Genomic DNA, 14,485 nt, shown 5'->3' with positions numbered 1-14,485 from the left:
ATCCAAAGGATGTTCTTTAAGTTCATATGGGGTAAATCAAGACACAGAGTACCTAAATCGGTAATGATGGCAGGCAGATCCCAAGGCGGACTGGCGGTACCAAATATTATTGGATATTACGAAGCGGCACACTTACGCCAGGTCTTGGGTTGGACCAAGTTCACACCAACTTCAAAATGGGCCCTCATTGAGTCCCTCACTTTGACCCTGGCACACCCAAACTCATTTCTCTGGCAAGCACAAAAATCAGCCAAACCCCCGCCAGACACCCTCCAGGCAATCAGGTTTACTCTCCAGGTATGGAACCGGTGTTGTAAAAAGGCACCTTTGAGGGGATCCCTAGGTATACTAAGACCAGTCTTGGCAAATCCCCAATTCCCGCCAGGTCTTTCCCAAACTTTCCAAAAACGTTGGAGTTCCAAAAACCTCTTTAGAGCCTATGACTTTATTAATCCCCGTACTAACAAACCATACTCTTTCATAGAGCTCCAAGGGAAACACCAAATCCCACAAAACTGGCTCTTCGAATATATGCAGATCATTCACTTTACCCCCCCTACCCCCTTGACTTTGTTTGAAAGATTGAGTGTTCGTGGATTGCCCCAGAAAGCTCTAATATCTAACATCTACTCAATCCTAAACACAATAACAGGGGACCCATTTCCCAAGCATAAATATATGGTCCACTGGGAGACAGAACTATCCACCACCCTAACCAATGGGAAGACATATGGGAAAATGCCAGAAAGAATGTAACATGTGTTACAGAGACAGAAGGAGAGTGTATACAAAATGATATTAAACTGGTATCATACCCCAGTAAAACTCAGTAAAATATTCCCAGATACCTCAAAAATGTGCTGGAGGGCATGTGGGCAGGAGGGTACCCTCCTTCACATTATGTGGCACTGCCCAAAATTGGCTGAGTTCTGGAAAAACATTAAAAGTTCAGTGGCCAAGATCTTCTTCTGGGAGATCCCCATCGATGCTACCAATGCCCTACTAGGCCTACCCCACCCAGATATACCACATTCGGAGCAGAAACTCCTAAACTATATATATACAGCAGCCAGACTAACAATCACTTCTAAGTGGAAATACCTAGAACCCCCCAGCACAAGAGAGGTCATCTCCCGCTTAAGGGTCATGAAAGACCTGGAAGAGATGACAGCTAAACTCAGGGGAACAATCCCACAACATGACAAAATATGGTCAAAATGGGATTACTTTATCTCTCAAAACCAAACACCCCAAAGGTACAGACCTATGCAATAAATGCCACCACCCCACCCACATTAACTTAAGAGCGAAAATAGAAACAAAAGATAGAAACCAATGCACTCTCCTGGGAACCATACTTGAAATGTTATTGTTTTGACTTTATTTTATCTGTTAATTTCTTTGCCATTTTACCACTATGTATAAAACTTGATCGGAATCTATGCTTGACTGATTATAAAAATCACAGCATTACATTCGGAAGAAACAAACAATGTGTGTTGAATAATGCTGTCAAAACCAAATAAAAATTTAAGTTACAAAAAAAGAAATTTCAGCAGCTATCTAGTTACTAGTGTGTTGTTTACCTTTGCAACCAGGCAGTGGTTTAAATGAGAGACTGGAAGATGTATAGGAGAGGGCTTAAATAGAAAGATAGGTAATAAAATGTAACAATAGCAATAACATTTTAGACTCACGGAGGAATAGGTGTCTGGTTGCCGGGGTCAGTAAACCCCATTTGAAAGCTGGAAAGAGTTAACATAAAGGCAAACCAATCCTTTAATAATGATAGATTCAGTTTAAAACGTATGAAAGAGTAAAAATGGTCTTTCCTAGCTTATAGGTATCCTAGTGCAGCAGGAAGCTCTTTCCATATATTACCTTTCTTTCAGAACTGCCTTATTGAGTTCATATACCAAATGACTTGCTGGTGAGTCTCCAAACTGGTAAGATCCCACAGGTGATGTAAGGTTGGCGTAAGCACCGCAGCCACGTAAGCTTTTCTGACTTTTCTTTAACACTTTGTTCATGCTGTTTATCAAGTTCTGCAAAAAGAACAGATCAAATCAGGTCACTCGAATATTACAACTCTGCCATTAAACAACTCTGCCATTAAACAACATTATTGGTTGTATAGTAAAAGGTGATCTTAGCTAGGAAGGTTCTTACAACAATAGGGTCATAGTGTTAAAGGGACTCTTCACCTATTTACATCTCTTTTAAATATAGCAAACAAGCCTTCGGCCAATGCACAGCCATGCCAGACATACTGGTTTTGCCGAACACAGAAAAATGTCTATAAGCAATGAATTACCATGTCATCCTCGTTCAGAGTTAAACTGTAACTTCTAAAGTCATTCAGTATCAAGGGTATAGGAGGCTCCTCAACGCTGCAGGTTCCAAGGGAGACCTGTCTCTTCCCAGTGTTATCAATCAAATTTTGCACAGTAGGGCTTTTAGACACCCTGAAAAAAATGATGGAATTTTAGTACATAAATACATTTCTAGAATAATTTTAATTATTTACCTCAAAATAAACAGTACTATGTAGTTTAAAGGCTGAATTGAATTATTTTAAAGAGAAAATATACCTCCTTTTTTACATGAGCTGATTCAGTTAAGGTTATTAAGTATAAAAGGTGCATACACACTATCCAAAAATAAACATTTTACATAGACATACCTGATTCCACAGACACAGAAAACCATGGTAGTTTGTGTTCTCCTTGGCACCAGCTCCCCACCCCCTTAGGCTCACAGTGTAATGCAACCCCTCACTCACCATTATGAAGTAATGGATTTAGGAACTTGAAAACCAAGCCTAAAGCCTAAAGCTCAATTATGGTTAGATTAGGGATGAACATTTATTTATGGGGCTAGATATTCTTGGAACTACGGCTGAATGCCTGTAACACCAATGTTTTCCTATCTTTGTAAGGTCCCAATCAAGGTTTAAACCTCTAAGAGGCGCATGAACCAAAAAGTCCTTCAACATCTGGCTTGGTGCTTTATTTCCTATTACTCTAAATGAGAAAAACCAGTGTATGCCTTGTATTTTGTATTAAAGCATAATTCAGTGTCCTACACTGTGTATCATTTAATGCATGCATAATCACATTAAGCAATATTATTTAATATGAAGGTGTAATGCTATGCAACTGAAACATCTATTGATTCCTATACAAATTCACCTATCCATAGATCCTATTGATACTGAAAAGAAAACCAATCTCCAGTGTATATTTTGTATCTATTAGGATGGGAGTATTATTGTATATATTTGAATGGGTGGCATAATACTGGGGCTGTGGGTTGTGTTGCAATGGGCCACCTCTGATCCTGGAAGTTGTTATACAGTGGGCCATGGAAGACACGCATAATGGCACGTATGATGTGACGACACGCATAACACTGTGTATGACACACACAACGCTGCAATGGCGCGTCATACTGTGATTGTCTGTGTGGTACTGCCCCCTGGTAATTGAAATGCCCCCCTCTGGTCTGTGGAAACTTTTTCTTAATTAAAAACCTGTCCATGGTGCAAAAAAGGACCACTGGCATAATAAACATAAAAGTACATAAGAAAATTTGGTTATCCTATACGTAAAGAAATATAACAGTCAACATAACTTACCTATCTATGAAAACATTGGAGATACATCCCTCAAAATTGCTTCCACCAAAGTTTATATCACCAGTGGAAGTTCCTTGTGCCCCTGGGGATCCAATAATCTCAGTTACTTGTTCCTCATCTACCAACAGTCTGAGTCTGAAAGCAAATGAATCACATGTTTTTTTCAAGCATCTGAATAATCCTTTAATATTGAGCACCCCACCCTGACATACTTAGATATTATATAGTTATAGTTCAGTGTTGGCAGTGAAAAATATCCTTTGCCAACAATTTACTCACTGCAAGCTCTAGATGGCTAGATCAGGCTATATATATACAGGTATAGGATCTGTTATCCAGAATGCTTGGGACCAAGGGTATTCTGGATAAGGGGTCTTTCTGTAATTTGGATCTCCATACCTTAAGGGGCTGATTTACTTACCCACGAACGGGTCGAATGGAGTCCGATTGCGTTTTTTTCGTAATGATCGGTACTTTGCGATTTTTTCATATGTTTTGCGATTTTTTCGGATTCTGTACGAATTTTTCGGATCCAATACGATTTTTGCGTAAAAACGCGAGTTTTCCTATCCATTACGAAAGTTGCGTAAAAAGTTGCGCATTTTGCGTAGCGGTAAAACTTACGCGAAAAGTTGCGCATTTTTCGTAGCGTTAAGTTTTAACGCTACGAAAAATGCGCAACTTTTCGCGTAAGTTTTAACGCTACGCAAAATGCGCAACTTTTTACGCAACTTTCGTAATGGATACGAAAAACTCGCGTTTTTACGCAAAAATCGTATTGGATCCGAAAAATTCGTACAGAATCCGAAAAAATCGCAAAACATACGAAAAAGTCGCAAAATATTCGTTTTCAAGTCGGAACTTTTCCAATTCGGGTCGGATTCGTGGGTTAGTAAATCAGCCCCTAAGTGTACTAAAAAATTAATAAAACATTAATTAAACCCAACAGGATTGTTTTGCATTCAATAAGGATTATTTATATATTAGTTGGGATCAATTACAAGGTACTGTTTTATTGCTACAGAGAAAAAGGAAATCATTTTTAAAATTCTGAATTATTTGATTAAAATGGAGTCTATGGGAGACAGGATTTCCATAATTCGGAGCTTTCTGGATAATGGGTTTCCAGATTTTGGATAGGTGTCAAGGTCACTTATCTCCATATGGATGTTGTAACCATTGCCATATACAGTGGCTGAGAGACCCTATTGATAATCACTGTGTATTAGGTGTGACAAGTGTTGTACTTGAATTTAACCAATAATTTTCAAGCCAACACTAAATTTTAATGAAAACATCTCTATTGGAATGGATTTTCAGAATATACACATTAATTATGAGTATGAATCAATATTCTGAACCACAGTACTTGAGAACTGTGTCCACAGCTGTAAAAAAAAAAACCTGTTGTACAATATGTTTATACTGGTAAAAAATCCCACAGTTAAACATTGGTCTGTTTTATGTGAAGAATTCTATGGTAGAGGATAATGCATATTTTGGTAGATTTGAATTACACATGTACATTTTGCACACTCTATTATAGTTCATGCAATTCCAAGGGAATGGATCTGAACCTATACATCACTTCTTGAGAAACAATCATGGAATTCTCTGTTTTTTTCAATACTTACTCATCATTTTCCTTTATTACAGAAACATAGTGAGTGTTTCCATCCAGATACTTTTCCGTGGATTGCAGCTGATTAGTTCTTGTATTTACATTCACAGTCCCTTCATCTAGAGAGATCCACAACTCATCGAACTGTTGGTAGGAAAATACTAAGGATATTTAGTGGAAGCATCTGGGTGGCTTTACTTTAGAAACATGATAAAGTGCACATTAAACTGTCTGACAGAACAGATCCCTGCAGATATATAGGTCTTTTTGAGAATTATCAGAACCCATCAAAAGATCAGTCTGCAGGGTTTCTGCTCATATGATTACAGAATCAGCACCAACAACTTAAAGGATTTCTACACAACCGTAATGTCAGTGCTGCAATTTGAAGGGGCCTTAGGAAGGTTTCTAGTGGAGGATTCTGCTTTTCTAGTAGGAAAGAATTCCAACTTTAAAAAGAGAGATTGCTGAACTTGAAGACTTGTGAACAGAAGTGCAGCCATAAGAAGGACTTATAAACATAAGGTTCCTGGAGAGTCATAAAATGACCTTCTGGGAAGAGTGTGGGGGGGGGCCAATCCCCCCCCAACCCCCCGGTGGTAGGGTCAGGAAACAGTTGGTTCCACAAAGATCCAAGTAATTTGCAGGAATTAAAGTTTGCCCATATAATACAGAACTCTAAGCAAGTTTCCAATTTACATTATTAAAAACATCTGACTAACAGAAACAATGTAGAATAGACTTCCAGCCACAACACCAGGTCCCACAATGCATTGCATATTTCTTTTTTTGTCCTTTTGGTCATATTCTGTCAATGACAAAATGTGCAGAGCACCAGGGGGAAGCGTTGGGACCATCAATACAATACAATGATACTAGTAATCATGGAAGCCAGAGGAAAGAATACTAAGGGCCCGATTCAGTCCGAAATAAGGGGCCTGATTCACTAAAGTCCGAAATAAGGAGTGCTATTTATAGCATGCGTTAAAAATCTTATCACTTCTTATTTTTCGCTCGATTCACTAAAAGGACACTTGTCATAATTAAGAAGCGATGTTCTTGGCGTTATTTATCTTGCGACGACATATTTTCAAGCAATATATTATGCAGCGCACAACATATTACGCAGCACGTTGCTTGAAAATATGTCGTCGCAAGATAAATAACGCCAAGAACATCGCTTCTTAATTATGACAAGTGTCCTTTTAGTGAATCGAGCGAAAAATAAAAAGTGATAAGATTTTTAACGCATGCTATAAATAGCACTCCTTATTTCGGACTTTAGTGAATCGGGCCCTAAGAGTGAGAAACTAAATTCAGTACCAATTACATTTACAAATCACTGTAAAATCATTGAAAATTAAATGTAAGAGTAAGAATATGAACTATAGGGATGCACCAAATCCACTATTTTGGAATTTAGAAGAACCCTGAATCCTTTGTTAAAGATATGGCTGAATCGTGAACTGAATCCAGACGGAAAGGACAGATCAAAGAGAACCGCACAGAAAGATTTTCAACTTCCTTATTCATTTCACAAAAAGTCACATGATTTTAAGGATTTGGAGTTGGTTTGGCCAGGCACTTGGATGCAGCCGAATCCTGAACCAAATCCTGAATTTATATGACTATACAGTCACTCCTGTGTGCTGTGTTATTCATCGCACGGCACTAATAGTATTTTCACAATGTTGCCAACAGCCAGTCTTAACCCTTTTTATAATATGGTTAATGTTTTCAGTAACGTGCTGTTTTGAGGAATTTACAAATATAAAATGCCTATACCTGTGTTGTATAGCTAAGCAGTGTGGCACTGGGCTGAGATGTCTGAAATCCAAATGATGTTTGGAAGTTCTGGGGGAATGTAAATCCATCTGATTTCAGGCCAAGAGTTCCACCACGAGCAAATTCTGCTGAACGGACAATCTAAAGAAAAAACATGACTTGTAGTAACAGTATTGTGCATACTTTGGTTTCCATACATTGCAATACATTGGTTTTATGAAGTGCTGCTTACATTCCAGTCATCAGAGCACCTCCGGCTGACACCATACGTTTCTTTAAATGTAGCCGAGCTTAATGGCGTCTTCACATTTTTTACACAGCCACGGAATGGAGCTGTTTGGATGTTATACCTTTTTGGGAGAAAGGAAAGTTCTATTAAATTTGTGGCTCGCAAACAAAAGTCTGAAGTTTTCTATACATTTGTTTCTGCTCTACTCATTTATTTTATTTCCTATCTGCTGCCAGGGTCATTACCCTAATTATTATTTGTAAGCATTTTCTATGCATGGCCTAACTAATCCTTACTTCCATATTCCTATAACTCTATTGCAATAGTGATGTTATTAGGAGGTTTGATGGTTCTCTGTCTTCACTCTTCCTTACAGAATACCACTTCCACTTTCCGAGCACCTCATAAAAATCTTGTCTGGTCTCCACATATATACACACATATATTGCTTTAAATATATATATATATAATATATATAAAGCAATACGAAACAGTGATGCTCAGGTCATGGGCAGGAACTGTTACATGTAATCTCAAATAGGGAAAATGCTTTGTCCTAGTTTAAAAAACAGAAGAAATGCCATCTTCAGTTGTCTATAACTTTAAAGTAACATATAGTAAGGGTCTTGTTTTGCTTTAGTCGAGTACTTAAAGTGATACTGATACCAGAAAGTAAATCTTTTTTTACATCTATCATAACATTGTCTTTGCAAGAACTTTATAATTTTCCCATAAAAATATTTGCCTGAGGCATTTACATAACCTGTCTGATACCCCATGTTCCTCTATGAGGGGGCAGTCAGTGTCACTTTAAGATGTAGTCAAATCCAAATTTCACAAAAAGTTCTGGATTTTGCCCAGATCCAAAATTCAGTTTTGGATTCTTGTCATTTCTGTAATAATTTGCACTTGACTAATGGAAACTAATTGATGACTTGTTGGTATTGGTTGCTGCTATGGTGCTAATTTTCAGTTGTTAATAATAATAATAATAATAATAATAATAGTCAATGAAAATGTCATTTCTTCCTGTCTGTTCTAGTTTTTAAAATCCTGGCTACTCTTTCCACCCCGCTGTTCCTCTACTTTCCTAAAACACACCTCAAATAATTACAACAGAAAGGACAGTTACACTGAAACTAAGTATATAATAAAGTACATAATGTAGCATCAACTTACTGCTCTCTAAGGACTGCTGGGATTCCGCCCAGGTAGTAAGTGCTGAATATAAAGGCATCCACATTAGAGGCATTTATTGCAATTGAAGACTGCTCAAGAACAAATATTGTCTTATCTCTTGGTGTAATACGCAGTGCAACCTGTATAAGAACATAAATTATTATAGTAATATGAAATGACTAACTATGGTTCCATAGTTACAGCATGATGGTTAGTTATGGACCAGTAGACATGATCATAAATATTTACAAACTTAACAAAATAATATGTTTTTGACTGTGCTGCCCTAAAATTTGCTGGGTTAAGTATATATTTGCTGGCTATCAACTGAAATAGCTGCAGGGATTTACTATAAGGAACAATGACATACACCAGGAAGATATATTAAGATTAGTAATTATAGACACACACTGATGCCTTGTATGATTTTCAATTGCTATTTAATCAGGTTAGGATAACAGCAATTCAAACCTAGGCTTGGAGTTTATTCTAAAATATTGTCCTGGATATGTAATATTGTAAGTGTTAGTTAGTTTTTAGGTATGGCAGGACTTTGAGTCCAACTTACAACTGTTATTGTGCCCCAGCACAGGGACCATATTTAACTTTAGATCCATTTTCCTTTTAAGCAGAGGATATCCATTCTAGCTCTTCAAAGGAAGGGCAACTATAGAAAATGCACTAAGAAAGAAACCAATACATACCACATGTTCATTTCCATCACTAACAAGGCCATTTGTACTCTTGATCTTCTGGACAGTACCAGATTCTATTCTGTATTGCAGCACAAGGATACCATTTTCAATGATTAAGCTGATGTAGCTGGTCTGCATAGAAATATAAAAACACATGCCAAATGTTTATTACACATCATCTATATGCCTGTATATACCCCCCGCAAAATGGAGGCCAAAGTGTGTTTGCAAGTAAGCATACCTTTTGTTTATCCAGCAAACAGTAAGATTCTAGTTACTGAGTGGGTATACCTATACTAATGAGCTGAATCTGCTTGGTTCTGATGGGGTGATGTAATGAAAAGCACAAAGTTTGGTCTAGTAACCCACAGCAAGCAATCAGCAAGTAGTATTTACTGTTTATGTGCTTGAAAAGCAAACATTTGACTGGTTATTAAGGTTCCAGATGTGGTTTAACTTTTGTAACATTATTCTAGATAATCAGGTATCACTGACCCCAGAATGTCTGAGGCACAAGGAGGACCATAATGGCCTTAAAATTAGGGGTGCACCAAACCCACTTTTTTGGGTTCAGCTGAACCCCCAAACCCATCCCGACGGAGTCTGCCAAAACCCTTTCCGATCCTAATTAGCATATGCTAATTAGGATTCGGTTCAGGATAAGAATTGAAAAAAAAATCCCCCTACCATTTAACCCTTCCAAATACTAATTATCATATGCTAATTTATGCTAATTATGATTCGAATTCGGTTTAGCCGAACCGAATCCTTCAAAAAAAGGCTGGATTTGGCCCAAATCTCGAACCAAATCCGGTATTCGGGGCATGCCTACTTAAAATGCACCAAACTGATCTTTCAGCAGAAGGGGGAGATTATTGGGAGGCCCAGGAAGGCCAAATAGATGTTCCAACAAGATTATTCAAAATATGTCCATTCCCAAACTGATCCTGTTTGGAATATTGGGAAATATTGCTTCCACCAATATGGTTTTTTCAGTTTGGTCAGAAAATATGAAGATGCTGAAAATGTTAGCATATGGTTTAGAATTTGATAATTAGGGGATTCTAGGAAGAACCAAATTATGTTTCCAGCTTCCTGTGCATAATTTTAGTTGTATCACAATGGTAGACTGATGGTTTCAGACAGAATATATATCATTGGTAAACAGCATTTAGGGGACGGCAAGCACCCATCTAAATAAACTATTTTCATAAAAATATGAATATACTTTTTTAGTAGTATGTGCCATTGGGTTATACTAAATTGAAAATTGTCATCTTGGGCTCATAGGATTCACAGTGCATACAAACAAACCAAGGGCACACATACATGTTAGGTCACATCAGCAATAACAGGACACAGTTCTGTCTTTAATTCCAACACTTCTTGCTGTTACAGTTAGAGCTGCAATATTTCCTGTCAGGTGAGGGAGCACACAGCCCATCACAAAATGGTGGCTAAAGGGAAAGGGCAATATTTACTAATATACAGATGCAGCCAAGTTCCTTTACCATGTTGTTGCGTTATGTCTCTTCCAGTAAAAAAAAATACCAAAATTTGCCAGCGGGTGGCGCATGGTCTATGGCATTTTTTTATTATGTTTTGCTGGCAAGTATTTGCACTCTAGCACCATCTAGAGGCAAGATTTAACACTCGAATGGTGTCTGAGCATGGTGAGGCAAAATGTGAAAACTTGCCGGTTGCATCTGTATATTCCAAATTGGTAAGATATTTTAATAAGTCATTAATATGATATAAACTGTCTGTTGGTTACGTATTCATTCTGGGGGTATAGTTTTTCTTTAAATCGGTCACTAAGCTGTGTGCCTATGCATGGGATTAGTTATCCAGAAAGCCAGCATACCCCATTTTCTGCAAAGAACACCACGCCTTCATCTGTGGTAGTTTGGATGGTCTGTTCATAGCGGAGATTTCTGCCTGTGGGTAAGGTTGATGAAATACTTGCATATCCAGTACCCTCAAAGAAACTTCTTTCAGACTCTTCTTTGTACCTAAATAAAATGAGATCATTCCTCTTAAACCATGGAGTTGCACAAGTAAAAAGACAAAACTCAAATCATTTTATACAGTTCCAAGTGGCTTTTAAAGCCATTTAATTTTAATAGCTATGGCAGTCTAGCTCTACTTCATTTTTGTTAAACTGCAAGTCTCGCTAGGTAAAGAACAATCCAACACTGTATACATTAGTTTAGACACAGCCATTGAATGGAATGTTCAGCTTTTGCTTAGGAAGGTTCAATAAGAAGAGCGTAGATATCCCTGTTCTATATTAAATTAAGATTCCAGAAACCTTGTAAAACATACAGATTCTTGTCCCTGTATAAATATTTTTTGTAAAACATACAAATTCTTGTCACTGTATATATATATTTCATGTATATCATACAGATTCTTGTCATTGTATATATATTTCTTTTAAAACATACAGATTCTTGTAACTGTATATATTTCTTATTGATAGAAACAAAACTCCGGGATTTGCAATGAAAAGGAAGGGTTGTGGGTACCTTTTGCATGGCTGCACTAAGGTGGTGTTGAGGTTGAAAGTTCTCTTGAAATTGTACAGGCTGATTCCATTTTGGTTGAGGGAATCTAATTCAATGCAGCCTATGTAATTCCGGAAATTCATTTTTGATGGAGGCTGTTAAAGTGGACAAGCACAATATTTATTCTACTATAAGATATTAGAATAAAACTAAAAAGCAGTGGGACAATGATTTGTACTCTGCATCACACTATCAAAGGAAAAGTGGATTACTTATATTTTATGTTATGTATTTGTTTTCTTGCATGATCTTCTACAAAGTTCAGGATACATACATAATAGAGCTAATATACTATGGGGCTGATTTACTAATCCACGAATTCGAATCCGAATGGGAAAAATTCGGATTGGAAAAGTCGCGACTTTTTCGTAGCCGTTACGATTTGCTCGTATATTGTCTTTTTTTACTTTTTCGTATTGAGAGCTCGTAAACGGCAGGCAAAACTTTCAGACTTTGCATGATTTTGGAAGCCTCCCATAGGACTTAATGGCACTCTGCAGCTCCAACCTGGCCCAAGGGAAGTCTCCCATAGGGCTCAATGGCACTCTGCAGCTCCAACCTGGCCCAAGGAAAGTCTCCCATAGGGCTCAATGGCACTCTGCAGCTCCAACCTGGCCCAAGGAAAGTCTCCCATAGGGCTCAATGGCACTCTGCAGCTCCAACCCGGCCCAAGGAAAGTCTCCCATAGGACTCAATGGCACTCTGCAGCTCCAACCCGGCCCAAGGAAAGTCTCCCATAGGGCTCAATGGCACTCTGCAGCTCCAACCTGGCCCAAGAAAAGTCTCCCATAGGAATCAATGGCACTCTGCAGCTCCAACCTGGCCCAAGAAAAGTCACGATACTGAAGCTTGAATGAATCCGAACCTTTCATACTCGGCGTGAAGGCTACGAAAAAGTTGCGACAATTCGCGCAAGTTATAACGCTACGAAAAAGTCGCGACAATTTGCGAAACAGTTGTAACGGCTACGAAAAAGTCACAACAATTTACGAAAAAATCGCAAAATACCGATCATTATGAAAAAAACGCATTCGGACGCCTTCGGACCATTCGTGGATTAGTAAATCAGCCCCTAAATACATAGGCAGTACACCATATACACCAAGGGGCTGATTTATGAACATAGATGCTAAAGTGGTTCAAACAAAAAATTTTAACAAGAAGTTAGGAATGACAGAAAATCCCTGATTAGTTGGCAAGATAGTACCTATATAAATGAGCCTACAGGTCCAGGAAAACCAACAATACCAATTTTATCATTTAGTGACATTTTTCTGATTGTCAGGTCCTATGAATGTGCTACTTCCTCAGAATGTGTTCACTTACTTACAGTAGGCAAACTTACTTTTGTTTGATGGGTGTTAGTGCTCAGAGGCAGCACTGAGCTCTAACAGCCCTCCAAATTATTAATCTCCAATATACGGGTATAATTGCAGTGTGAAAAAAGCGATCAGTATTTTTCATAGAGCAGTAACCATTGCTATCACTTATTAAAGACTTGTGATTGCTTGTAAATCTCTCCCTAAATACTAACCAAAGAAAATACATGAAAGTATGCTGAGGGAATCATGGGTGTCATGCATGAAGGTTTTTGTTATGTTGCTCCTTACCCACCATGCATGGCATAATGTCCTGTACGTACCTCCTGCCCAAGATTTAAGTAAAGGGCTTTTCTGCCTCTCCTGGCATTTTACCTTTTTTTAATCAGGCCCCTTAGTAACTAAGCAGCAAATACTGTACTCACAAAGAGTGCTACTGCTTAACCTGGCCCCTGCTTGCACAATACAATGGCATTGTTCCTGGCACTTGTAACATGCCAGTTTTCCAGAGTATTGCACTCACTCTGAAATCAGATGGATACCCGCCAACATAAAAGACAACATCCTCTGGATCGAGGCTGAGAAGCATGTTCCTTCTGACATCAGTTGTGTACTTAGCAACAGGATCTGGTCGTGTCGATGTGAATGATTTAGTATAATTCAGAGAAAGGTATTGATAGATTCTGCAAATATGAAAAAGTAAAAATGAATGTCAGCAGCTGTGGAATTCTGAATTAATTTATCCAGTAATAAAACAGGTCTGATTTATTGGACTAGACAGTGGCACACAGAAACACAATCATGATATATCTGATCCTGCAACCCACAGCAACCAATCAATTTACTAGCCGTTTGTGGGCTAGTAAAAGTGAGAATAATGGAAGCAAACATTGGATTTTGGTCATGCAATTACTGTATTTTTGCATCAGGACATCTACAGACAGTGATCTGTTCTACATCCTGGATGTGGTGTGCTTAAACATGTATTTCACATGATAAAGACATAGTACCTATATAATATATTGTGGCCATAGGAAACTGTACCTGTGTCTGGTAGGTAGCAATCTACCCCACAAAGCAATATATAGGCCATTATGTGGGCTTAGCACATGCTCTATTTCTTTGAGGGCAAGATGGATGGATTCTATTTTCCACCCCTAATACTATGATAATTCCAGCCTCTACTACAGACCACTATATGTACAAGGTTCTTCATGTATAGGACAGCGTTTTTCAACCACTGTGCCGTAGGTGAAGACAAGACTCCCCCGGTCCCCTCTGGGACACCTTCCACTTCCTGGCTCCCTGATGCCCGGAAATCGTCACTGCCTGTGACGTCATCCGGCATCGGATCCAGGATGGCGGAGCAACCAGAGAGGAGAGGCAGCACTATCCTGCCCTGGCACAACCCGACCGGGGGGAGCAACTGCCCAGGCCCTGCCCCGACAGACCA

At 38.5% G+C, this 14,485-nt stretch overlaps 1 protein-coding gene across 1 annotated transcript in view; it reads right to left on the bottom strand.

Annotated features, from left to right (window-relative positions):
• lama3 (laminin subunit alpha 3) overlaps window positions 1-14,485 on the bottom strand; it is a 137,426-nt gene that overhangs the window by 9,353 nt on the left and 113,588 nt on the right. Inside the window, exons 60-70 of the mRNA XM_031903840.1 lie at window positions 13,556-13,715; window positions 11,675-11,808; window positions 11,011-11,158; window positions 9,156-9,278; window positions 8,452-8,591; window positions 7,276-7,393; window positions 7,044-7,184; window positions 5,272-5,402; window positions 3,638-3,772; window positions 2,315-2,465; window positions 1,882-2,045 (exon numbers count right to left, since the gene is read on the bottom strand). Of these exons, the coding sequence (XP_031759700.1) occupies window positions 1,882-2,045; window positions 2,315-2,465; window positions 3,638-3,772; window positions 5,272-5,402; window positions 7,044-7,184; window positions 7,276-7,393; window positions 8,452-8,591; window positions 9,156-9,278; window positions 11,011-11,158; window positions 11,675-11,808; window positions 13,556-13,715 (1,545 nt within the window). The remainder of the gene's footprint in view (window positions 1-1,881; window positions 2,046-2,314; window positions 2,466-3,637; window positions 3,773-5,271; window positions 5,403-7,043; window positions 7,185-7,275; window positions 7,394-8,451; window positions 8,592-9,155; window positions 9,279-11,010; window positions 11,159-11,674; window positions 11,809-13,555; window positions 13,716-14,485) is intronic.

Source organism: Xenopus tropicalis, chromosome 6 (genome assembly GCF_000004195.4).
Source record: "Xenopus tropicalis strain Nigerian chromosome 6, UCB_Xtro_10.0, whole genome shotgun sequence".
NCBI classification, from domain to species: domain Eukaryota; kingdom Metazoa; phylum Chordata; class Amphibia; order Anura; family Pipidae; genus Xenopus; species Xenopus tropicalis.
The sequence above is the reverse complement of the archived record's forward strand: the minus strand, read 5'-3'. Positions and strand labels throughout refer to the sequence as shown.